The 27795-nt window shown below is 37.3% G+C and overlaps 1 protein-coding gene across 2 annotated transcripts in view; it reads right to left on the reverse strand.

The window, feature by feature from the left end:
• The window catches only part of BEND5 (BEN domain containing 5), a gene marked incomplete at its 5' end in the record, with an annotated part of 887332 nt that overhangs the window by 595641 nt on the left and 263896 nt on the right, over positions 1 to 27795 (reverse strand). For both annotated transcript variants that reach the window (XM_081323189.1, XM_081323188.1), the window contains one exon: positions 19991 to 20207. In XM_081323189.1, the coding sequence (XP_081179315.1) occupies positions 19991 to 20207 (217 nt within the window). The remainder of the gene's footprint in view (positions 1 to 19990; positions 20208 to 27795) is intronic.

Below are 27795 nucleotides of genomic sequence, written 5' to 3' on the forward strand. Positions count from 1 at the left end.
GTATAGCTGAGTTAAAAGTGAATATTGGGGATGACATTGGCACGGATGCTTGAGAATTTCAATAGGTCAGCACTTTAAGCAAACCAGTTTGATTCATATTTCTGCAAACTTGCAATTTCAGTTCTTAGCACCATCTCTCTCCCTCCCTCCGCCTCCAGTATCAGAATGCTTAAACAGTAGTATTTTAGATTAAAATCCATACAGTACTGTTGGAATTAATGCAAAAGCATGATTTGGCAGATTTATGGAGAAATATATGCAATTTCGAAATGTTTTACAATTTCCATCTCTAGCAGCAGCAGTGGCTTATTTGCCATCATGTAACTGTTTTTTTCCTGGTCTGTTTAATTAGAGAAAGGCTTGAAAATAGTTTTGTAATATAGAACGCAGGAGCTTTTGGGGCAGAAGACATTACACATAATTGTCAGATATTTGGTTTTAAAAACTAAACAATATTTTGCCTGTTACAAGCATGGGGCAGTACCTAGTGAACCATGGCTGCTTTTAGAAACTAACTGCTGCTGGCTTTGGATCAGACCTGGATTGCAGACCACCTAGGAATCCTAGGGCTTCTGGCAAAACTGGAAAGACACAGAGAAGGCCTCCTCAGGGTACCGTCAGCTAGGCAATGTCGGCTGGCGACCCCCAGGGGGAGGGCCTTCTCTGTGGGAGCGCCAGCCCTATGGAATCAGCTCCCCCCTGAGCTTCGGATGGCCCAAAACCTCCAATCCTTTCGCCGCGGCCTCAAAATACTCCTGTTCCACCAGGCTGACCTGGACTGACAGGCATTTTAATTATTTATATTTAGAATTTTTAATTTATTTTTAATTCTTTAATTTTAATTTATTGCACAGATGATTTCAATTTTATTTTTATCTTGATTTCTGTACTTATTATATGTTTTGTTGTTAGCCGCCCTGAGTCCTTCGGGAGATAGGGCGGGATATAAATCCCATCAATAAATAAATAAATAAATAAATAAATAAATAAATAAATAAATGTCCAAAGAATTCTGGGAAAAGGCAAAACCAACCCACTTTCTGCTAAGCAAAAAACGTGAATGTGGTCCACAGGATTGAGAATCTACCTCATCGTGTTTTGCTCTTCTCTTACATGTGTTACCTTGACAAGGATATCTGAAGACAGATTTTATTTATCATCTTCAAGTATATGATTTTGCAGCTAAATATTATTGTTTAACAGTTCTAAAGCATTAGGGGAAAAAATTAGTTAAATTGAAATGAAATATTTTCCCACACTGTTCAATTCCTATCATGGATACTAGCTGAATTCCTAATACTCATAGACCTTCACAACAATTTTTGTGTACCGTATTTTGTGTGTGTGTGTGTGTGTGTGTGTGTGTGTGCAGTTCAGTTCAGTTCATTCCCCTCCACCACTACCACTTTTCTAGGATGGTCGCGCACCACCTGCCAGGTGCCAATGTACCACAGGTGGTACCCGTAGCACTGGTTGAAAAGCCCTGAGTTAAGGTATGGGATTTGTATCAGGGAGGCCCAGATTCTAGTTTCATTTTTAGTCCCTGAGTGATTGTGGGACTGGACATTCTCTCAGCATTATCTGCTTCACAGGATAGTTGTGAGAAAATAGGAGATATTTTGTCTTTGTTTAGCTTCTGAAGGAAAGGCAGGATATAATCCAACAGATAAAGCACTTAAATCTTTTTAAAAACCCTTCCAAATTCCTGATATACATAAACAATTTGGCTTTAAAAAAGGCATCCATAATTTTCAATTCATTCAGTGTTGGCTAGTATTTGTTTGGGGAAAAATGAAGTTATTTATTCAAGGTACTGAAAAGCAGTGAGGAGCAAGTTGATTTTAAAAAAGAAATATAACTTTCTATTAAGGAATGCATACATGAAGGTCAAAACAAAGAGTATGAGAAATTAGATGAGCATCAATCCACTTTTGTTTGGGGATGTCCTTGGAGGTTTGTACATAATTTATTCTCTCAAGGGAAATTTTGCTCAGGTGCAGCAATTCTTCATTTCATTTGCTTGATGGACTAAGAGATTGTCAGGTGAGGAGAAAATTTTTATTCATAATTTACATAGTTGTGTTGCCTATGTTGATAGCAGTGCCAGATCTACACACATCTGTATGTACAAACATACAATTTTTATCTTACTGTAAGCAATAGCAGGGCCAATAATTTTAGAAGCAGTCTTCCAAATTAAATGAGCTGAAACACAGTAAACCTTGAAATAAAAAAAAAATCACAGAGCCACATTCACTATTCAGATAAAGATAAAAAGGATATTTCAATACAATATAAACCAAAGTTCATGCATGTTACTGATTAGAATCTTTGAGCTGCCCAATTTTAGACCCAGATTGGCTGTTGATAGCAGATATCATTACAAAGCATCAACACTGTAGCTGTTTTCAGTTCCAATTCAAAGTGCCCTACATGGTTTCAGCCTTAGGTACCTGCAAGAATTCCTCTCGGAAAAGTCACCCCATGTATAGGGTAGGGTTTGTTTGCTGAGGATACCCACAAATTATCAGAAAATAGGGGACCAAGAATATGGTTTATTGCTTTCAGTTCCCATACTTGGAAATACCTTACCCCCTAAGGCAGGGCTTTTCAACCTTTTCACCCACTGTACCACTTTTAGGATATGGCAACATCCGAGTACCACCAGTCACCTAGCAAGGTGTCAAAAACTTGATGACCCCCCAAAAAAAGGAAAAAAGTGATGAAGTACAGGTAGTCCTCCACTTACAACAGTTCACTTAGTGACTGTTCGAAGTTACAATGGCACTGAAAAAAGTGCCCCCCAAGCCACAGCTGAGCAAGACACCTGCCTGCCCGCCTGGCGGCGCTCTTTCTCCTGTCCGAGGTTTTCATTGTTGTGAGCATTTCTGTTGAGGATTGGCAGCGGGGCTGGGGTGGGGTGGGGGTATTTGGTTTTTATTCCCTCCCCCATCTGCTGGGTGGTTGCAGCAGGTTTTGGCCACTTCACATGACCCTGGGACACTGTGACTGTCATAAATAAGAATCAGTTGCCAAGCATCTGAATGTAAATCACAAGCCCCTGGAGATGCTGAAACATTCCAGCTGATTGGTGCTTCTTCTGGGCTCAGCAGAAACGCCAAGAACAGCGCCAAGCTCCAGCTGGAGCATGGCGCTGATCCTGGTGCTTCTGCTGAGCCCTGACAGCTCCGAAGAAGCGTTGATCCTGGTGCTTCCGCTGAGCCCTGACAGCCCTGCAGCTCCAAGCCATTTCTCGCTCAGGCTTGTGCGGTGCTGCCACCGGTTCAGCTCATTCCCCTCCCCTGCTACCACTTTTCTAGGATGGTCGCGTATCACCTGCCAGGTGCCAATGTACCACAGGTGGTACCTGTACCACTGGTTGAAAAGCCCTGCCCTAAGGTACAAAATGGTCCAGCTGCCTAGCCTTTAGGAAGCTATCTAAAATTTGACTCTTCTGTACAGCATTTGATATACAGGATGCCCAACTAAGAATTTTTGGCCATCTTGAAGCCACAGAAATAGGGAGTCTACAAATCTGTTAGAGAAAGAAAGAAAGAAAGAAAGAAAGAAAGAAAGAAAGAAAGAAAGAAAGAAAGAAAGAAAGAAAGAAAGAAAGAAAGAAAGAAAGAAAGAAAGAAGAAATGAAATTTCAAGAATTCTTAATTATTGTCACATGAATCCAGTGATTTAGAATACAGCCAAGCAATTTTCAAGTCAGGTAAATGATGTGTTGATTCCATAACATTTCTGGATTGATTCCATAACATCTCTAGTACATACATGCATTTTTGCAAGTGCCTGAGTTTTGCTAGGTGACTTCTCTATTGCTTGAACCACACTTCAAGAAGTTGTACGTAAGCAGGTACAAGTCAGTATATACTATTAAGGACATGCATGCTTACAGTGGAGTTATAGTTTGCCATGGATCTCCGTGTGTCTTAACACACTGCACATAAACAGTAGCATTTTGGAAAAAGCTGCAATCAGCAAAACACAAAGTAGTATTAGAGTCTAGTGCTCTTTCCCTGAAATGCTATGTTTCCAAAGCTTTTCCAGGCTTCAGGGACTGAGACTGAAGCTCAGCATCTGAAGATTATACTTTAAAGAGTTCCTGTGAATTTCTTTGTAAATTGAAAGAATGGCTCAATAGATTGAGGGTTCTCACTACATAGCAGTATCCTTTATGTGCATATCCACTATGATCCCCTTCTGCCAGCGTCATTGGACTGTCCATAGCAAGGCGTCCTCTATGCCTAACAAGCTGCTGGCACAGATACTGAAGGTGGAACAAGGACTGGGAATTGACAGGAAAGAGAAGGAAATAAGTATTAGTCTTATATTCACAAGAGAAGCTATGAGCAATGAGTACCAGATGCCATCACATTCCTTACCTCAGAATGTCTCTGAGTCCATTTATTATGCCCAGAAGGCATGTGGGGATAATAAATATGTCAACAAAATAGTTTAATAGCATGAGAGTTAAATGATTCTAAGAGCATCTGAAACTAACAATTTAAAAGTTCCTCAGAAATTTTATTATTACCGAAATGCTACTGAGATTCTATATTTAATATAAATGATGGTGTAATGGAAAAATGACTCTCCCATTTTACTGAAGAATTATGAAAGCAGAATTTAAATGCATAAGCTACATGATGCTTAGAAGAAATCACATTTAATTATACAAATCTTCATTCGAATGTTTGGGCTAAATTTGACTTTTGATCTATCACAGAATAACCTTGTTCTTTTTCAAGAAGGATAATCTTTTAAATTGAAGTCTAAAAGTTAGCATTCCTCCACATTATTTTGTCATTATTTCAGACTAAACCTCAAATACAGGACAATAACAGTACTCAAATATGTATATGTATATGTATATGTATATGTATATGTATATGTATATGTATATGTGTATGTATATAACACACATATATATAGTTTGTGGTGTTATATGTAGTATTTCAGTGAAAAAATGCATGACATAAAGGAAAGCCATGTAACCCAATTGAAACCATTTGTATGGATTGGTGATTTCCCCTTGGGAACATGCGATACCAAGCTAGAATCTCAGTTGTTAACTCTAAACTTTTCAAGGGGCAAAATAAATAAATAATGAAAGTCAAATGTAACAAAGGACTTTCTTTTAAAAGGGTATTCATAATCATATTTTCCACTTAAGAAGCCTTTTAATGTTGGTACTACAAAAGGATTCTATGAAAAGAAACTTTGCTTTATATAACTGGGTTCTATCCCCAAGTCCTTTTTATATGCAAAGCACTCTTGACAAGTTAAGCACTTATAGACGAAGATTCCTTTTCAGAACTCAAAAATTCCATTTTCAGAGTACTGCATGATAGTTTAGCCATGTCTCTCATTAATAACAGAAATGTTTTTTTTAAAAAAAGAACAGCACGAAGATTCGTTTTTTTTCATTCTAGAGTGATGATTGTTGCTTTTAAAATTCCATTAGTCCAAGTGCTTATCACACAATCAGTTCGACACTACCTAACTGAATATAGCCAATGCTACTCCACTAATGTTCACCTTCAAGAGATTCATTCTATCTTTACCATGAACCTCCACATTAAATCTAGCAATATTATTCAGATAACAATTGTTATCTGAAAGCAAAAATTAAAAGTGCAACCCAAAGCAGAAATGTTAAGCAGATGGACCCAGGCACTGTATAGTTCCATCTAGTCATATACATAATTCATTTATCCATTCATTCATTTTGTATCTTACCTTTCTGCCCAAAGTCACTCAAGTATTATTAAAGCACTGAAGTAGTATTTGAATGTATTCATACACAATCATTTTACACATGGAATACTGTAACACTGAAACAATCCTGAAGGACAAATGAATGTATCCGTGGCATAGGATTCAAGATATTCAAGGTTATTTTTGTAAATTAAATGAGACTACAGTTGAAACCACACTTATCCATTGTGTTAAGAGAATTAAGTGCTCCATAAAATATTTTCTTTTCTTTTCTCTCCCTCTCTCCTTTTCATATAGCCCAGATCAGGAAATACATTCCACAAGAAACACTGGATATTATTTATTTATTTATTTATTTATTTTATTATATTTATATACCGCCCTTTCCCAAAGGACTCAGGGCGGTTTTGCCAACATTCTTCCCTTAACTCTTCTAAGATCATCTCTGCAGTACTTTCCACCACCCCTTTTATACCTATCAGTACCTGCAACACAATTAGACAAGGGAGTATTATGTATGCTTCCCTGAGCATGTGAAGGAAAAATAGGATATAAATCTAACCTCCCCCCCCCCCAAATACAGAATATTCTCATTGTGCACACTAAGTAGAAATATGCAGACTTTCACAGAAGAGAATCAGTATTCTTCTCATATACAACAGGGAGATGCTGGCACTAACCTAGTTGAGGCTGTTTGAATGAATTATATAAAGCAGCAGCCAGTCACTGATAATTCAAATCTGGAGGAATGTATTGTGAGCTGTAACGCTTCCAGAATGCTCAAAAATCTGTCAATTGTGAGGTGGCTGAGAAGACAACTGCTGACTATCAAAAGATGAACCATCCAAGCTCTTGCAATTTTCTTTTCTCAATCCGCTCCCATAAACTTCCACTTACACAGAGAAAGCAAATATGCTCCTGTTGTTGTTGTTAGCTGTAAGTCGTGTCCGACCCATCGCAACCCTATGGACAACGTTCCTCCAGGCCTTCCTGTCCTCTACCATCTTCTGGAGTCCATTTAAGCTCACGCCTACTGCTTCAGTGACTATATATTGACGGAGCTCCTGCATCTCCCGGGGTGCCATTGCGTACATGCGGGGTTTCGGCAATTTTGCCCCTGGCTCCAGTTCAATAGCGCAGTCCGTGGGGCGGTGGGGTGGCAAGGCGTCACACTCCTTCTCATCAAAGACATCTGCGAGATCGCTGTACTCCCGTGGCACCTGTGTCTCAAGCCCGGTGCCCACCCCTGCGGCCCCCTCTGGCCCATCAACCCCCCCGACTGTCCCCGAAACACGTACGGTGGGCCCAGTACTTCCAACGCTTCCGGTTTCGCCTCAAGTATGTGCCTGGGGGTAAGAATTTCCTGGCGGACGCCTTGTCTCGGCTACCGCAGTACGATTGCCGGAAGGAGGAGGTAGTGCAGGCACTGGTACCGCCGCCCCGCCCGGTGGAGGAGACGGAGCACAGGGCCAACACCGTGACAGACGATTTCCTGCGGACATGTAGGGGAGCGTTGGCGACCGACGACTGGATGCGGGCGCACCCCGACACCCTCACGTTGCGGGATGGTTTAGCTTGGCACGGGGCCAGGTTGTATGTGCCTGCAGCGGCACGAGATCAGGCACTTTTCCAATGCCATGACGCTAGGCAGGCAGGTCATTACGGGTTCGTGAAAACCCTGCATCTGGCCCGCCCATCTGGTCCGTTGCTCACGAGCCGGGGAACCGCGCGTCGTCGCGTCGCTAGGCGAGGGCTGCAGCTGCGGCGCATCCGGAAGCGCCAGAAGAGAAGGCTTGGGACTCGGAGCCTTCCACGCCGGGGAGCCCCTGGATGACGCGCCGCCGGGCGCAGGAAGCAGCCGCGGCGCGTCCGGAAGCGGCGAGATGAACGTCGCGGGCCGTTGGACTCCCCGGGCCATGCTGGATTCAGGTGGGGTCGGGAGGAGCCGCGACGCGTCCGGAGGCGGCGAGAGGAGCGTCGCGGGCCTCTGGGCTCTCCGGGCCATGCCGTTACCAGGTGGGATCGGTGGGAGGGAAGCCGGGTGTGCCGGGGGGGTGGAGGGTCCCCCCCTCGTGTGTCGGGCTGCCGAGGCCCGACAGTCCAGCCACCTCATTCTCTGTCATCCCCTTCTTCTATTGCCCTCAATCTTTCCCAGCATTAGGCTCTTTTCCAGTGAGTCCTTCCTTCTCATGAGGTGGCCAAAGTATTTGAGTTTTAGCTTCAGGATCTGGCCTTCTAAAGAGCAGTCAGGGTTGATCTCCTCTAGGACTGACCGGTTTGATCGCCTTGCAGTCCAAGGGACTCGAAGGAGTCTTCTCCAGCACCACAGTTCAAAGCCCTCAATTCTTTGGAGCTCAGCCTTTTTTATGGTCCAACTTTCACTGCCATAAATTGCAACTGGGAAGACCATAGCCTTGACTATACACACTTTTGTTGACAGGGTGATATCTCTGCTTTTTAGTGTGCTGTCTAGATTTGCCATTGCTTTCCTCCCAAGGAGCAAGCGTCTTTTAATTTCTTGGCTACAGTCCCCCTCTGCAGTGATCTTGGAGCCCAGGAAAATAAAATCTGTCACTACCTCCATTTCTTCCCCATCTATTTGCCAGGAATTGAGAGGGCCAGATGCCATGATCTTGGTTTTCTTAATGTTTAGTTTCAACCCAACTTTTGCACTCTCCTTCTTCACCTGCAACAAGAGGCTCTTTAGTTCTTCTTCACTTTCTTTCGGCAATCTTAATTCCAACTTTTGATTCATCAAGCCCTGCCTTTCTCATGATGTGCTCTGCATATAAGTTAAATAGGCCGGACTCCTTTCCCAATTTTGAACCAATCAGTGGTCCCATGTCCAGTTCTCACTGTTGCTTCTTGGCCTACATATAGGTTTCTCAAGAGACAAATAAGATGGTCTGGTACACCCATCTGTTTAAGAACTTGCCACAGTTTGTTATGATCCACACAATCAAAGGCTTTAGCATAGTCAATGAAGCAGAAGTAGATGTTTTTCTGGAGAACTCTAGCTTTCTCCATGATCCAGCTACAGTATGTTGGCAATTTGATCTCTAGTTCCTCTGCCTCTTCGAAATCCTGCCTGTACTTCTGGTAGTTCTCGATCCACATACTGCTGGAGTCTAGCTTGTAGGATTTTAAGCATAACTTTACTAGCATGTGAAATGAGTGCAATGGTGCGATAGTTTGAACATTCTTTGGCACTGCCTTTCTTTGGAATTGTAATGTAAACTGATCTTTTCCAATCCTGTGGCCACTGTTGAGTTTTCCAAATTTGCTGGCAAATTGAGTGTAGCACTTTTACTGCATCGTCTTTTAAGATTTTGAATAGCTCAGCTGGAATACTTTCACCTCCACTAGCTTTGTTGTTGCTCAGTTTTTCTAAGGCCCACTTCACTTCACATTCTAGGATGTCTGGCTCGAGGTCAGTGACCAACTCATTGTGATTATCAGGGATTATCCATTTTAGTTCGCTGATACCTAAGATGTTGATGTTCAGTCTTGTCATCTCTTGTTTGACCATGTCCAGCTTGCCTTGATTCATGGATCTTACATTCCAGGTTCCTATGGAGAAAAAATCTTTACAGCATCGGACTTTCCTTTCACCACCAGACACATCCACAGCTGAGCATCCTTTCGGCTTTGGCCCAGTTGCTTCATTCTTTCTGGCGCTACTAGTACTAGCCCTCCCCAGTAGCATATTGGACGCCTTCCGACCTGAGGGGCTCATCTTCCAGCGTCATATCGTTTTGCCTTTTGGTACTGTCCATAGGGTTTTCATGGCAAAGATACTGGAATGGGTTGCCATTTCCTTCTCCAGTGGATCACGTTTTGTGTCAGAACTGTCTGCTATGACCTTTCCGTCTTGGGTGGCCCTGCACGGCATAGCTCATAGCTTCATTAAATTACGCAAGCCCCTTTGCCACGACAAGGCAATAATCCATGAAGGAGAAATATGCTCCTATGCAGTTTTATTTCAGATTAACTTTCTGAGCTCCTATGTACGTAGTATAGACTGACAGTTCTAGACAAAGCATCCAAAGAAACAGTTTAGTGAGAAAAAAATTCCAGTCAATGAAGCTAGAATCTGCTGATTGTGAAAGTTAGTAGAAGATGCTTTTTGATAAATTGGAAACTCAAGAAATAAAAGCTACAGAAACATCTTTATTAATGATAGAGAAAGGAATGTAAGAACTTCAAAGCATTTAGTGTCTTCAAGTGCTAGAGTATGGAAGCCAATTCACCAAGATTTCCATAAGGAAAACAGTCCTGATTTTAATATATGTCACACCAAAATAAAAAGAAAATTAGAACCCATCTACTAAAAAGAACACACACATTTCCCACTATAAAAGTAAGCTCCTTGAAGAAAAAGAATTGGCCCATCGTTCAGATAAGGAGATCATCTGTGTCTCTCACAAAGGATAGTTTGTGATACCACTTGAATTAGACTTCTGAAATTTTCAATTGTTAACTGGAAGGAGAAAAAGGTATTGTATCCCAGTAATTTAAAAACTGAATGAATTCACTCTCTTGATTTATTGAAGAATTTCCCCTATAAGAGGCCTTCTACAAATCCCATTCAACAAGGAATTTCGACTAACAGGGTCTGGAAGAAGAGGCTTTTCTGCCATGGCCTCAGCCTCTGGAACAGCTTGCCACTGAAGATGAGATCTACCTCCACTCTTCTGGCCTTCTGGAAGGGCCTTAAAACCTGGTTCTACCAGTTGGCTTGGCGTCCTGATTGGTGTTTGGTTGAGTGAGAGACAAAAACCTAGCCTTGAAATGTCTGTGTTCTTGGTTTTCAATCTTTATTTAATTGTTGTTGGTTTTAATTTTTTAAATATTTTTATATTTATACTTTTATGAGATTGTAAGCTGCTCAGGGTCATTTTGAATAGGGAGATGGGTAGCATATTAAATAAACAACCTTATGAGGTGAGATGCATAAAAACATTGTAAAATTTGATATTGATTGATTTAATGTATACTTCCTGAAAGAATCCATACTGGTTAATTATCTCTTAGCCTTCTAAAAAGTGAGGCACAGTAAAAACAAAGTGATCAAAATATGTTTAAAATGCTATTTTAATATAAAATAAATTTATAAGTACATATATTGAGAGAAAAATAATTTGTGTGGTTAACCAGATACAAATATTTTTCAAAACTTTTTTTAAAAAAGATCAGTGCAAATGTGAAATGAATGAATTTATGAAAAAATCCTACACAAAAGTGACATGGACATGAATACCTATTTTTAAAACGTCCTCCTGATTTAATAGCTCAAAATAATATGGTCAATAACTTATTTCATTCGTGGAATAAATCTGAAAGTTCTTTTTAACAAAATAGCAACCATATCTTTAATTTAGTTTAGAACAGTGCATGGTGGCCAAAATACTGCCACATAATTTTAAAGCACAAAAGGCATTCTTCAAATCTAAGATAGGATGCAGATGCCTTTAATATTCATCTCTTAGATAATTAATAGAAATAAATAAAATGGTTCAAACTACAAAGCACTATAATACATGTGATAGAATACTAAAACATTTAAATACTTAAAACTAATTGACTAAATTATAAAATTACTTCATGAATAAAATACTAGACAACTACATTTCTAAATCACAGTGAATAAGTTTGTATGCGTGTGTATAAAACTTGCTTTATTATGGTCAGGGATTAGACAGTTGTAAAAGAAAGAATAAAAATGTAAAACAGTATATAGAAAGCATATAAAAAGTATGCATATTTATAAGAGTCTAATATTAGGAAAACATCGGAGCATGATGACACAGTGGTTAGAATGCAGTATTGCAGGATGACTCTGCCCCCTACCAAGAATTTGATCTGATTGGCTCAAGGTTGACTCACTCTTCCATCCTTCCAAGGTTGGTAAAATGAGGACCCAGATTGCTGGGGAGGTGGGGGGAGAATATGCTGACTTTGTAAACCACCTGAGAGTGCTGTAAAACATGGAGTGGGATATAAGTCTAAGTACTATTGCTATTTTTCTGCATAAAGTAATGGCAAGGAAAGAAATACCTAATCCTAGGAACGAGGATTTGAATCACCTAATCCTAGGAACAACTAAACCTACATCATTATTCCTAAACCAAATAGAAATAGCCAAGGAAGCTATCAGAGGGCCAACATCCATATAAATAGCAATGAATGACTGCTGCCTGGCAACAGGCCAACTTTAAATGAAATTACCAGATTAGAAAGGTTGCAAGAGGTAAGATATAATCAATTCTACCAGACCTTTGCCACGCCCCCAAAGGTTGCCATCTGCTACACCATTTATTATACAATTCAATTTCAGTGAATACAATAAAATACTATTTTGTTTCTGAAGTGCTTTTCACATGTTTTTAATAAATCACAGGTCTAAAAATCAGTTATAAAACCAGTTATGGGTAGATATTTTACACTTATTTAGTCACGTAAACATTGTGAAATACTGACATTGCAAAATGGAATAAGACTCACTTAGATGTTCTTCCATGTGACTGTTATTGTGATTGAAAGATGTTTTTTAAATGCAACTCCTATTAATATTAATTATTTTAGACTTCATATAAAAAGAAATATAAGAAGAAATAATTCTAAGTATCACTTCAAGAGAACACTGATTGACCAACGAAGTCACTAAATACTTTGAGCAGTTTATCGAACCACAATATAGTCTACAGAAAATTGGCTCTTAAAGCATTCTGGAGAACAGTTAAAACTTTCCCATATTTTCTGTAATTCTGGGCTACTAAGTAAGCTTCAGGAATTGTAGGAACCACCCAATATTTTTTTTTTAAAAAAAAATAGACCTGGATGAGCAATTTGTAAATTGCTCTTGTGTTACTTCGATATTTCCTTGAGCATAATAGTAACTAAATTCATTTGAGAGCAAAACAAATAGTTAAGAATAAGTAAGCTGCTGAATCATCTTTTCATCATCTCTTGATACTCATGCCTTCTCTGTGAAATTTGGAAATTGTAGATTTCCAATTTCTTTCATTTTCTTAAATGTACCTAGTAATGAGGCAGTGCTATAATGGTGATATCGGTATCTCTTTCTCACTTCTTTTTTCTTTCAGGAATCCTTAAATGAAGATGTAGTAGTGGCATACCAGATCAAGAATCTTTGAGAAATGTAATTTTCTTGTGTCCGTATTGATGGAAGAAAGGATACAAGTGGGAGAAGAATTTCCTAGTCATAATGGCTGAAGCTGGTGAAGTGACAAGCTGTGATTTTCAGACTATATACAACAGTTATATAAACACTGAGAAGGTGGTTCTCAGTCTCAAGACTAGAAATGAAACAATCAAATTGTTATTGATAGAGAAAAGAGAAATGAAAAGGTCTATAATGTGGAACAAACTCATATATAAAATGCTTTATTTATTCATGCTATATTTATGAGCTTGTATTGTAAGCAATTTCTGAATACAAAGTAAAATGTTTGGATGACTGAGAGTTAATACTATTTCTGATACAAAGCCTGACACTGGTGCTGTGTTCTCTCTGACCTTCATTTGTGTAAGATCATGGAAAGGAAAAGAAGTACATCCTGAGATAACAGTGTGGTGATTATTAGAAGCTGTGGATCCAAAAGTAGACAAAATAGGCTCCAAACCAAAATTTAAATCTAACTCATATTACCAGGGTAATTTTCAAGCAGAGGTTAAGCATGGTTCTTGATAATTAATTAATCCTGATAAAACACAAACATCACTTTCTCCACTTATGTAAATCCAATCAAACTATTCCTACATAAATGCAGCTGATAACCAATGAAGATTCTCCTACCGTATTTTCCCCAAAATAAGACTGGGTCCTATTTAATTTTTGCTCCAAAAGACACATTAGGGCTAATTTTCAGGTGATGTCTCATTTTTTATGTACAAAAATCTACATTTATTCAAATAAATAATGTCAATAATATTATTTATTTATATTTAATTATATATTAATATTATTTTATAATTCAATACGTTGATCGTGTGTTGTAACAGATGTACTAAATGCATTCATCTGGCTGACGATCTTAAGTGGGGCTTATTTTTGAGATAGGACTTATATTACAAGCATCCTGAAAAATCATGCTAGGGCTTATTTTCCAGTTAGGTATTATTTTTTGGAGAAATACGGTAGTAGCTTTCAAATAAAGGACATTTGACAAGTGACGGCTGAACTATATTTGTTAGATTTTTATATTGTTTAAAGTCTACCAATTTATAAAAGTAGCTAAAACTAGTGCTTCATAATTCCACTGAATATGAACTAATTTGGTGGAGAAAGGGGGCAAAATTTGATAAAATAATGTGAATCAATCCAATAATTTCCATTTCTAAATGGAAAATTATGATCAGAGAACTATTTTTTCATTTATAGTAGTAGTCCACAATTACTTAGTAATGTTCCACTGGAGAAAGAAGTTGATATATGTAATATAATTTCAATTCATTCTAGGAGACTTTATTAGTTTGACTTGTTCATTCCTTCTGTTATTAATCATGTATCATTTTTACATAAACATAGTCAAACAAACAGTAAATGACGGAAACAGTAACAATCTTATTGTAATCTTGAAATAGCACTATAATTGCTTTAATACAACAGAAGTTTATATAGATTGAAAGTAAACAACATAACATACAGCCCAGTGCTAATTACTTTTTTCACCCGGTTTTCCTGCCATAAAATAAATCATAACAATCTGAGAGGCAAATCAGGTAGTTAGTTATTGCTCTTTCATTTACAAGAGTTGTCAAAGGAAGATTTCTACCTACAGAAAACATTGTTTTGTTTCCGAGAATAAAGCAAAGTAGAATAAAAATATTTTTATTTATAAGAATAACAAATCTTGCTTACCTATTTCTATAACTTGACTTAGAACTGAGCTTAGACACTTCTCTTCCTGAAGGCACTACTTTATTTTCAAAAATTGCTTAAGCTGGGGCCTTGTTTATCCAACAAAGCCTGTTATTTCCAGAATCTTATTGTTCTATTACAAAAAAAATTAGGAAACTACATTTATTTCTTCATACTATACTGAGGAAATGGGAAAATCTATTTTGAAACATGCACAGTGTGTTCTCGATAACTCATGCAGGTTTTTTTTAAAAAATAAATGTATTAAAGTTTAGAAATACAATGATAAAAGAAATACAAACTAAGAAAAACATACAAAGTAAAGAAAAGAAAAAGAAAAGTGAAAAAGGACAAAAAGAAAAGAGAAAAAGATACAGAAAAGATGCTTACACAGACATGTATAAACAATTTGCCTAACTGAACATCTTCTTTAGTACTTTGATTTTAAAAAACTCTTCCTCCCATATCTCATCCCTTATCAATAGCCAGATTACAAAATATACACTTTATATATCTTCTTCTCATTTTTGGAAAGCCTGATTTTTAGTCCCATCAAATAGTGTCCCACAAGTTCATTTCTTGTCAGTTTATCTTTGTCTTGGTGAGAACAGCTTGGTCAGCTGCTTTTTGTCTCTTCTCAGAAAGAGTTTCCTTGGTTCCACATACTGTTTTTGTAAATCCAAAGAAGGTTTCCCAAGTCATTCTTTCAATTTATTACCTGTACATCCTCTTTTAATTATTAAAACATCAACGAGTTTCATTTGTAAATCCATTTTGGTATCATTTTCCATATCACTCTTAAATCATTTTTAAATCCATTTTCAGATTCCACAACAACTTTTTCCAAATCACTTTTGTAATCCAGCATTTTTTAAAACTCCAAATCCACATTCAGATCAGTCCCAGTCTGTTTTAGCCAGTAAAATCTATTGTTCTTATGCTATACTGCCACACAAACTTTTAAGTAAATCTTGAGTAAAATTTTCCCAAACAGTTCTATACTCAAATGATGTAGTGGTTCTCTTTTAAGAGTAATCCTTGTTCTTTCTGGTTCCCTGTAGCCAGTCTTCAAGTCCCCTCTTATCTGTTTATTCTCCAGTCAGCAAAACTTTCCCACAGGAGTATTTCTTACCATTTAATTTCAAAAACGTCATATACAATTTTATAAATTTTTAAAGACCCCACAGGAAATATTCTTTCACGTCCATCTAGTTCCTTAACTTTCCAAAAACGACATTCTAGACCCACTTTTATAGTTTTTCAAAAATTAAAGCTTCTGTAATGAATCCTTAAACTTACTCAAAGCTTCTTTTGTCCAGGACAGAAGGGAAAATCTTCCGGTGTAATACAATAAGAACTTTGGGGAAGTTCTTAACTCCTAAGAACTTAATAACAAGCAGCTTCCTAAATTGATTAAGTGAGGAAGAGTGTCTTTAAAAGGTGGTGAGCATGGCTTAGGTAAGATTGCACTCTCAAATCCCACTGGAGAACGCTTTTTTTTCCCCCAATCTCTTTGCAGGAAGAACCTGTATGGAGTCAAACATGGGTGATCCTTACCTCCTCCTTTGTCTGGAGAAGAATTTCAACAACCGATTCCTTCATGGTTCCTATTTTGGCCACATTCGTCAGCTCTACAAAAAGCAGAGCTGTGCTCAATCTACCATGGTACCCCAGAAGTTGACTGATGTGGGATTCTTGATGTAAACAGGTATATCAGAACCAGCCAGCAAAATGTTTTATCCAATCCACGCAAACCAGTGACGGAAAAAAATTCATGTATCTACTTTTAAAGTTCTTTCTCTTCTTTATCTGTAGCACAATTTATCATTTATATGAATGACAGTTTTAATAAACTAGTAAGTACAGGTAGTCCTCAACTTACACCATTCAAAGTTACAATGGCGCCGAAAAAAATGACTTATGACTATTTTTCCCATTTATGACTTTTTCAGCATCCCCACGGTCACGTGATCAAAATTTGGATGCTTGGCAACTGGTTCATATTTTTGATGGTTGCAGTGTCCTGGGTTCATGTGATCAGCTTTTGCAACCTTCTGACAAGCAAAGTCAATGGGGAAGCCAGATTCACTTAACAACCATGTCACTAACTTAACAATTGTGATGATTCACTTAACAACTGGGGCAAGAAAGGTCATAAAATGGGGCAAAACTCATTTAACAAATGTTCATTTAGCAACATAAATTTTGGGCTCAATTGTGGTCATAAGTAGAATGGTTCCAGACAATTAAATGGCTTCAAAATATACATGTAATTTCACTAAAGCCAATCATCTTATTCAGTGCATTCCTTTGTTAAACATTCCTCATTCATTTACAAATATACTAGTAGCAGTATATAGGAAATGAAAGCAAGGGTTTGATAACTGTGGATGATTGTAAACTGGTAGCATAAGTCTGTAAGAATCGAGTTTGGAAGACTTAAGCACAGAGTGAGAGGTATAAGAACTCTGAGGAAATACATACAGTATTTCCAAAGATAATGCGTGTCAAATGAGCATATGAATGAAAATAATATCCAGTGGATGATTACTAGTCTATCAAGCTTAGAGGACACTTCTTTTCATAGATTGTTTGGCACATTTCTGAAGCTTAAAAGTCCTAAGTGGATGTATTATAAAACATGAGATCTATTTCTCTTCATGTTTACAAAATCTTTGTCAATTCTCTCAGCATCTGCCATTTGAATATCATTGCAAGTCTAATTTTCATACAATTTTAGGAAATACTTATTGATTTAATTATAGAACTTCTCAGACAGAGAAAGAAAGAGAGTAGAAAACCAAGTGCGATAAGCCTGAAATTATACATGCAGAATGATGAATGCATTAGCAACAACCGTAGCATGACTTCTTTATATTTATAATGCAGTAAAACTAACAGAATGTTTTGCCTTTGGAAGCCACTTTATATACTAATAAATTTCCTCTACTATTATTTCAGATGAACCAGACAGCCAGTCCCTTTATACCAGACATCAGCAATAAAATATTAAAATATTTCTAATATTATTAATAAGATATTATAGGAAAATCTTATATTGAATAAAACCAAGATTAAAAAATAGATTATGTCAGGATCGGACAGAAATGTTTCACGGTTTCACACAAAACCATAATTCTGTTATCACTCCCCTATTATAGAATATGCATGAAATAGAAGATATTGCAGTTTCTGGAATTTCCTGCTGGTTTCCCATAAGCAAAGTCAATGAGGAAGTCAGCAAGAAGTCAGCTGTTGTTCTTGTATCCACTGCTTTTTTTGCCTAACCCATCTCCATGGTGCCTGCCAGTAGCATCTCTTTCCCACAGCACCTACACATTCTCCCATTCTCAGGAGTATCTGCCCATGTCCCTACCAACAGTACCTGCATATCCAATGGCCTACTTGCCTGGAACTCCCACCTCTTCCCACTTTTTTTTATTCCCATTTATATCCCACCCTTCTCCGAAGACTCAGGGCGGCTTACAATCTAAGCACAAATCAATGTGCTTAGCAATAGCCTTCATTCTATGTATATGCCTGCTTATTAGGGCTTTTGCCCCCCCCCAGCGGCATTATTACAAAGTCAGTTTATTGCCCCCAACAATCTGGGTCCTGGTTTTACCTACCTCGGAAGGATGGAAGGCTGAGTCAACCTTGAGCCTGGTGGGATGCGAACCTGCACTAATTGCAGGCAGCTGGTGTTACTTAAGGAGGCATTAGCCCACTGCTCCACCAAGGCACTTAAAGACCTGCACAGTCCTATTGTTACAACTACAACTGGAGCTACCAGAATTGTTGTCAGTATGCAATATGGTCATGTGACCTTTACGATCAAATTACTTAGCCACAAAAATTATGGTCCCAATTGCTGTTGTAACCTGAGGATATCTGTAGTTGTAAGAGCCAAGATTCCAAAATCAGTCTGGCAAGATTGATGTCAGTCCCACTAGGTAGACCAGACCAGGAAAGCAACTCCACAGGAAGGCTAACGCTACTTGTATGAAGATTGGCTACAATAGCAGAAACTTGCAAGTCTGATTGACTGCGTCTCCTTCTCCTTCTTATACTCCAGCAAATTAGGGGGCCACTTCCAAATGTAACCTCATTCTCTATTTTAAAAATGCAGTGCTTTCTACATATCTCAGTGAAAATTATCTTCCTTACTGTCTACATTACATTAAAGTCTTCATATGTGTTGATTCCCAACCATGCTCCCAAATCACTGTTGAGTCCTGAGCACCTGGATGTAGCCCCAGTCAAAAATATATCTGACCAACAGCAGAATATTAACTGCACTTCTTTTTTCAATTCAAAACCAGTGGTGGAAAAGGGAGATTTCCACCTTTAATTAAAGATCTTCCTCAAACCCAAAGCAGAGACATTTTAAGCCAAATTTGGTTCCTTTTTTGTGGAATGGAAGTAAGAGCTATTGAGGAACAAGACCTTCATAAGCTGAACTCATACAGTACTCTGTAAAATCTAGGAGGATGAACTGCAATTTCTGAGTTCATAAATAGTCGTCAGCCCTATTTTGTCTATTACCGGTAGCTGTTTTTCCTGGTTGGTATTTAGTACGTGTGTATATGTGTGCTTATTTTCTGTATTTTCCTTTAATTGTCCTGCTACAACAGAATACATTTTTCTGGGCATCTTAAAAGTATAAATAATAAGCAATAAAGAATGGCAATTTTAAAAAAATTGACTGCATTCTCTTCTTTCAACTTGACATCAAATGGTAACATGTCTCCAGAGATTTCTGCACCTACATAGCAAATGCTGAAATTTCAGGTTTTACAATTCCACAGAATTGCTCTAGCATGACTTTGACCAAAGACAGCTTACTGGCAACTAATGCTAGTGAAAGCTCCATTTTTTTTATTAGACTTAGAAAGGCAAGTTTAAGTGTTCCTCATTCATATCTGTCTTCAGAACATTCAGAGTCTTATGGACTTGAGTGGTTTTCTAAATCTAATAAATAAATAAATCCTATATCGATGAAAGGCTTTACATGTAGGTATCTTTTACATAAAGCCATGAAAATCAGTCCAATTTTGAGGAAATATAGCTTTTTGAACAAAATATTGGTGAACATAAAGAAAATGAAGATGCTATCAGCAAAGCTTATATCATATTTCAAAATCAAAATTATGGAAACAAACCCTCACTAATCTTCTCTATATCATTTCACATAGACAATTGCAAATTTAACATATCTATGTCATAGTTGGGTTTTTATGTTATACTCATTTCTCTGACAGTAGCAAATAAATATGTCCATTGTTCCATTAGCTGACATGATTAAGCTTCATGTTTCACCACTGAGATGCAGATATTTATAAGAAAACGTTATGAGGGGTAAATGCTACTACTACTTACCACACTATGTCCTAGAAGCTCTCTGCAATAATAGTCCATGTTCCTCTTCTCTAAATTATCCAGATAATGCTGAAGACGAGTGTAAGTATAAGGGTAGCAGTAAGCAAATTGATATATGTCATTTTCTCGGTCAAAACAAAAAGCAAATGACATAACATAATTCTTTCTGTGATCAGGACAGCGGTAATAATACACATTTCGGGGTGGAAGTCTCTGCCTGAAAAATAAAATAAAACAAAGTAACTATCAAGGGTAACTATCAAGGATATATATATATATATATATATATATATATATATATATATATATATATATATATATATATATATATGTATGTATGTATGTATGTTATTAAGAAAATTAATAATTAAAAAGAGACTATCAGACAAAGGCTATGCATTTTGGAAGAACTTATTAAGTCTATTTTTAAATACAGTATGTGGTTATGGCTTTGAAAAGTTCCTTTCTATTTCCCCAATCACAAAAAGATTTTATGATATAAAGTCATCTAATATATTCAGCTCTGATACAAAGAGAACATTCCCCACAGATACATGATTTGATTTACCAGCCTTGTCTCATTGAAATTTATGTCTTGTAAGAGAATAGCTATGGAAAAAGGAGTTGTCATACTGTAAAATTGACTACAGAACAAGACCAAATATGTTCTAAACTATATCATATAGTCATGATGAAAACTTACGGGAATATCGGAAAATCAACTTATTTAAGGCAAAATAAAAACATTCTTGCAAATTTATATTGCTTTATACCTTGCTAAATAAATCATTTAGATGTGTATTAAATAGTTATAAAAAAAGACAAGCACACTATTTCTTGCAACAATACGTTAAAACTTACAGAAATCAATTATTGGATGATTTAAAAAAGTCACAGCAGGAAGATGAGCAAAGGTACATTTTTCAGAAATCAAATTTGCATGAGAATACCTTGTATTGGACAGCATATTTAAATTTGTACCAGAATTCAGGATAATTATATATGGCAATCTCGGGTACATGAGTCAAAATTGATTGGAAGTATAAGCTTTCAGCTTTTATTTGCCTGGACAGACTCCACAAGACTCTTGGTAATCAAATACAACAAATTCTCCAGCCTTCTGGCAAAAGAATACTATTATCCTGTAGGCACTAGCTTATTCAATTAAGCAATATAATAAACAGGTCCTCTGTAATAGTTTTATCAGGAGTTCACTACAATCAGGCAATGTTGGTGAAGAAAATATAATATGATTTGCAGAACACAGCAATACTAATGTCTTCTGCCGTAATGCCCCCCCCCAAAAAAAAACTGCAGAAGATCAGTTTTGGCCTTTCATTGTTAATGTGAAATGGAAACAAGAAATTTCCCATTGCAGAAAATGACATATTTTATAATTAGATGTAGTTAAGAACCATCCAAAGCAAAACTAAAATCTTCCTGACAAAATACAATAAAAGAGACTGTGCAATGCTGCTCAATGGAGATGAAATAAAACCCATTCCCCCTTGTTATTGCTCTGGCTCATCAACCAAAAAGGATGAGAGGGTTCATCATTTATTACATTGCTGGAGTGCAGTCTAAGCACTTTGAACTTATACAATCCCTAATTTTCTCATTCTGAATTTATACAATCTCTGCTTTTCTCATTATTATTTTGGATCATAGAGACAAAAGGATTGAGGAAATTAATTTTTGATTTAGGTGGTAGTAGTAATATGTGTATGTGTCCAAGAGAAAGAGAATGAGGGAAAAAGAGACAAAAGTTCTGATATTTAAGGCCTATCCAGTCTACCATTCTGTTCTCACAGTAACCAGCCAAATGTTCCTGGAGAATTCATAAACAAAAAGCACAAGAGTTTCACTTGATACTGGAAATATATTGAGTTTTCACCATAACCATCCTCTAAAAGCAAAAAAAAGACAGAGAAAATAAGCCATGGTGGTGCAGTGGTTAGAATTCAGTACTGCAGGCTACTTCTTCTGACTGTCGACTGTCAGCAGTTCAGCAGTTCAATTCTCACCTGCTCAAGGTTGACTCATCCTTCCATCCTTCCAAGGGTGGCAAAATAAGGACCCAGACTGTTAGAGGAAATATGCTGATTCCGTAAACCGCTTAGAGAGGGCTATAAAGCACTATGAAGTAGTATATATGTAAGTCTAAGTTCTATTGCTATTGGCAATAACCAGTAGATCTGAATAAGAAAAAAAGTCTTATCCAGATGAATATTTTCTGCCTTATGGTGACTAATCATTGCACCAACAGCAATCTGTGGCAGTGAAACATGGGCAATAACACCATGCACGGCACAAAAGATGAATGTATTCTATCTACATTGCCTATGAAGAATTGCCACTTAGTGCAACCGTGTCACCAATAAGGACATTTTGCCGTGGAGTGGATACAGGACGTTGGAGGCCATTGAATGTGCCTTGCTGGCCATATTCTTCAGTTGCCAGAATATGATACCTGAAAAGTGCTGTATGATGGAAGCTGCCAGAGGGAAAGTTGAGGCAGGGTAGACCACGCAAAACTTGGCATCAGACATTAAAACATGAATTACAGACAGTAGACATCAAATGGGATGATGCCAAAGATGCCACCACAGATAAGATTCATTGGAAGAATTGATGATGGTGACGGTGACTAATTAAATACCTCTGGGGAGTCTAAAGGCAGAACATGATTGTAATTCCTGCCTGTGATACCAGATTATAACTAATCCAACTAGCAATTAGCATTACCTATTCAGTGTTTAATAGGTCTGTGAAATATCTTGTCTTTCTAACCAAATTTAAGAATACTATCAAACAGAGTGTCAAATGTGTGAGGGAAGCTTGCCAACATCCCAGAAGAGGGAAAACAGTATCTGGTGCAATAGAAAACGTCCAGAGGGACTATCAACCAATCAATGGAAAAAGCAGAAAATCAATTTGCTTCTTTCATGGACCTGAAGCCACATCTAGTGCTGTATTGTTCTTACCTTAATATACTATCAAATACTTCTAACTGGACTTCAAATCAGAGTGCACCTCAACAATCCTTAGAAGTTTAACTGCAATTTTGTATTATCTCATTTCTAAAGCAATCTCTCATCTTCCTTTCACCATCCTCCCTTTCCATCTGTACCAACAATGCTTGTACTAAAATTAGATTGGGATGAAAAGCATTTTTCCATTCAGACACCAAGAGCTGAGCCCGGCTCAATGACAGTTCAATGAATTATATGTCATATGTCTGATGAGATATACTAAAAACTACAAAAGCTTATGCAATTGTACATCTGTTGGTTTTAAAGGTGGCACAAGGCTCTTTGTTGTTTTTTATACTATTAGTTTACTAGCCAGTGATTTCTGTAAGAGAAAGACCTATTCTCCCCTAAGAGATATAAATCTCTATTCACAGAACAGGCTTATTTTAAGTGGTCTTCAGTCTCAGTATAACTGTAATGGAACTCTAGAGGGTTAATCTATTCTTACCGTTGTTTTTCAGGGATAATCCATTTCCAAGTCAAATGTAGGAGAGAGGGTACTACAATACCAACAATAAAAGCCTAATCAGATTGAGACTATCTGTGAATTTTAAAAAGGAAAGCAGATAGAAAGACAGAGAAACAAAAAGAGACATGGCACACTAGTTATGGCCAGTGAAGTTTTTGACTAAACAAAGACATTGTTCAGTTCTTGTATTAACCTCTGTGTCCTAGACATTCCATTGTTTACTCTTTTCCTCTTTAAGTTCTATGCCTGCTGGAAAAGGACACCCACACACTGTGGCAGCAGCTGCTTCTATTAATTTAAAGCTATTACAAAAATTAAAATTAAACCCAATTACTTTGGCTGGTTTATAGTCAGAGAATGGCTTAGTCTTATTGTTCCCTCTGGTTATGGACAAAATAATATTACTACCTATAGGCAGCTGCCAGTAGAATACTAATGCGTCTTAGGCCAGCAGGGACAGGTTGAGAATGCAAAACTTAATTGTGCATTTCTGAGCAGAGACTTTATATAAAACACAGACATGCACACGCACGCACGCACGCACACATACACACAACGATCTTGTCACAGACTTGCAGAAATGCCCAACCTTTTTATTATAGCAGTTATACAGTCTATGACAGCTAAAGTTAGGAAATTACACTGGAGAATATTTATTATGGCAGAAAATTTCCTGGAAGCATATGGTTAGCTCCAAGGTAACGGATACTGTTGCAGGACTACTTATTTAATCAGAGGAATTCCAGATTCTATAAGCATTTGACATTTCATTGATTTCAGAGTATTGCTCGAGAGAGGGGGAGTAGTGCTTAGCATTTAATATATTAGGTACCCTTATTTTGGCTACTTGGCTTGCAAAAATAATTAGAAAGTTTGCTCTCATTTTTCTTCCTTTTAATAAAGAAGAACAAGCAAAGCAGCAGGGTTTTCTTTTTTATCCAAGCAATTGTCTGAAACGGTGTAGGCCAGGGTCTGCTGCTTGAGCAGGGGGTTGGACTAGAAGACCTCCAAGGTCCCTTCCAGCTCTATTCTGATTGAATTGAATGTCACTTTGCATGTTTTCCCAAAAGAAAAATTAACATGCAATCCAGCTGGAATTAATAAAGCTACACTGGTTCAATCATTTTAAATTTTGGCAATCCAACACAGGACAAAAGATAGAGATAGATAGATCCATCCTCCATTGCTTCCCAAGCCTTATGATCTAAATAAGACAGAATGTTCTAAGATGGCGGCGCCTGGAATGGCTGCGGCTGCATTGGCTCTTGAAAGCGAATAGTTTTGGGAGGGATAGTAAGGGCTATAAGCCACATGATCAGGAAGATTTTAACGTGTTTGAGCAACATGGTGGAACTAAGCAGCAAGATCTGACTGCTGGCCCAGTGATGGATTCTACTGCAAATCAGGGCTGTTTCCAGAGGAGGCAGAGAGGACCTGGAGCTTATGGAGCGAAGGAACTGGATGAGGCTGTCGGCAGGCCCAGAGGAAGAGAGAGAGGCTTTTGGAGGAGTTGGTGGCAGCGGCAGCAGCGTGCTCCAGGGGCAAAAATAAGCAAGGCCTCTTTAAGGAAAGGGTGGAAGAGTCAGGATCAGAAAAAGGAAAGAAGGCGAGGTTGTCAGAATACAAGCTAACTTGAGGGCTAATCCACATGGAGCCCCATTTCCATCTGTCCTGTTTGCCATCGTTCACTCCCTAGAGACTAAAATGGACAATGTGAAATTTGAGCGGGCCCCAAACAAGGAGTATATATCGGAGGTGGTGACCCTTTGAGAGCTGTATGCAACGAAATTTCATTTTGATGTATGCCGATTGGTGTACATTCAAAGTGACAATAAAGTTATCATCATCATTAATGGGTTGAGGTACTATCCCTTTCTCTTTTTTAATTGTACTGTTTCCAAGCTGCATAGCTGAAAAAACCAATCACCAGGGCCTTTGTAAACTATGAAGCTACCGTTCTGAAATTTAGTCATTGTTCACCCTAACTCATGTTCTGTTTGGGGATCTCTTCATCATATCTGCAGTGAAGGACTACATCCACCTAGTCTTACCCCTTCCAATGAGTTAAGTCGCTGGACCAACGGTGTGGAACAATTTTCCAACAAGCATAAACAAGCTCTTCAGACTCTCTAAATTTACATTTGTCTCCGTATCCCTATCCTATCTCTTATCGATAAAGAAATCCATAAAAATCAAATTTTTTTCGCTCCTGGGGTCAACAGAAAGTTCATGAAAGTTAGCTAGCAGTAACAATATATCCTGTTTGAACCTTGATCAAATAAACAACTCTATAGCCCCTTCTTTTTCTTTTAACAGTCTTAATCTTTAGTTCATTTGATTTGATTTCACTTTATTTATTATTGGTCCCATCACACAGAATTCTTCATAACAAGTCTCTTTTGCAAATCCAATAGGAAAAAAAATATCCAGGTCACTCTCTTGGTTTGTCACTTTCATTTTAAATTTTAAAACCTCAGTCAATTTGTTTTGTAAATGCAATAAAACATCCTTTTTTAAATTATTCTCTTGACCAGTCAAATTGTAAATCCACTTTCGATACCATCTCTATATTGTTAGGTAAAATTTGTCCTATATCTGACATTTCTTCAACAATCTTATGGACATAGTCTATCCATAGAAGCTGACATAATTACAAACATTGTTGATAATATGGCTACTATTTTCTTATTTATTATTCAAAAGTCTCTTTCAATATTTTTTATTGTTGGAATGTACTGTTGTACCTAAAATCTTTAGTCCCGTTTAGTGTCCAGTTTTTGAAATAATTAAATTCCTTATCTCTGTCTTCTAAAAACCAGAACAAGATCTATTTCCCACAAGTAGCAGCTTGTAATTTATAATTAATTCCAAAACCTTATTGTGAAATTTTCAGCACTTCAATTGGATCTGGGACCTTAGTTGTTTATATCTTTCCATAATAAAAAATCTTTTTGATTAGCTTTTCACTGTTTATTTCAGATTCTTTAAGTTCTTTTTACTCTACATGTTTTACTATTTTATTAGTTTATCAAAATATAATGTACAAAAAAAAGGAAAAATAAGGGAGGGAAAAGAGAAGAGAGAAAAGTATAAGGTAGAGTGGGGGGGAGAAAATAAAAAGCATTGACTTCCAACTCCTTTTGGTACAGTAGACTAAAGCAGCAACATAAAACCTCAACTTTTTATTTTTAAATAATAGTATATACTAGCCATTTCTATAAACAACAAATCTAGCTAATCAACAAACCCAAAATCAAAGTTTCATTTTTTCCACCTCAAGCACAAAGTCCAAAAGCGGTTTCCAAGGAGAAACTGAATTAATTGTGTTCTTTTATTTGATCAAAACAGTCAATTTAGTCATGTCTGCTAACTCCATCAACTTTTGGAACCATTCGTCCATTGTGGGAATCAAAGTATCCTTCCATTTTTGTGCATAAAGTAATCTTGCTGCCATCAACATAGATAACATCAAAGTTTCTATTTTTTTTCCAAGTTCTTTATCCATTAAGCCTAAAAGAACACACATTTCTAAGAATGATGGGTGAGATCTCATTGCTGCACTTTACCCCCACAGATGTCTCTATGACAGATTCCGCAACTTAAGCTTAAGTTGATTGAGAGGAAACAAAGTACACCTCAAAATTATTTTTAGTCATTTATAATTGTGCTTAAAAACTGCCTTGGGAAGTAGTACAAAAATATTGCTAAAAGGAACATAGAATATATCTAGCCTAACAAGTCCAAATGAGAATCTGCAAACAGTATTTCTTTTAATTCCCTTTTATAGTTAATTCTTTCCATTGTAACATAATTATTTCAGAATAATTTTAATCAGGAAAGTCATATACTTTATGACTATCATAAGCATAACTATCATCATCATCCCCCAATGGATGGGTTCTCTAAGAAACATCAGATACAAAACGAATAGTAAATGAATCTGAAATCATTTACAAGAATAGGAGGAAACCATCTAATCCTTCAAGCATGTTGAGTGTTCCAGGATGTAATTTTAAATATTTATGCTACTATTCAATCATCAGGCACTTGTCATCACTGAATGTACATCATATGTTTTTTTGTCTATGAAGATTCTTAGTCATCCAGGTCCTGGTTGTCCCAACGGTGTTTTTTCCAAAAGGCAACTGGACTTTGTTTTACCTTGAAGAAGTTTCACTTCTCATACAAGAAGCTTCTTCAGTTCTTTACTTCAGAACTGAAGAAGCTTCCTGGATGAGAAGTGAAATGTTTCAAGGTAAAACAAGGTCCAGTTGCCTTTTGGGAAAAAACACCTTTGGGACATA

The sequence above is a fragment of the Vipera berus genome (genome assembly GCF_964194415.1).
Source record: "Vipera berus genome assembly, chromosome: 3".
In the NCBI taxonomy this organism is placed as follows: Eukaryota; Metazoa; Chordata; class Lepidosauria; order Squamata; family Viperidae; genus Vipera; species Vipera berus.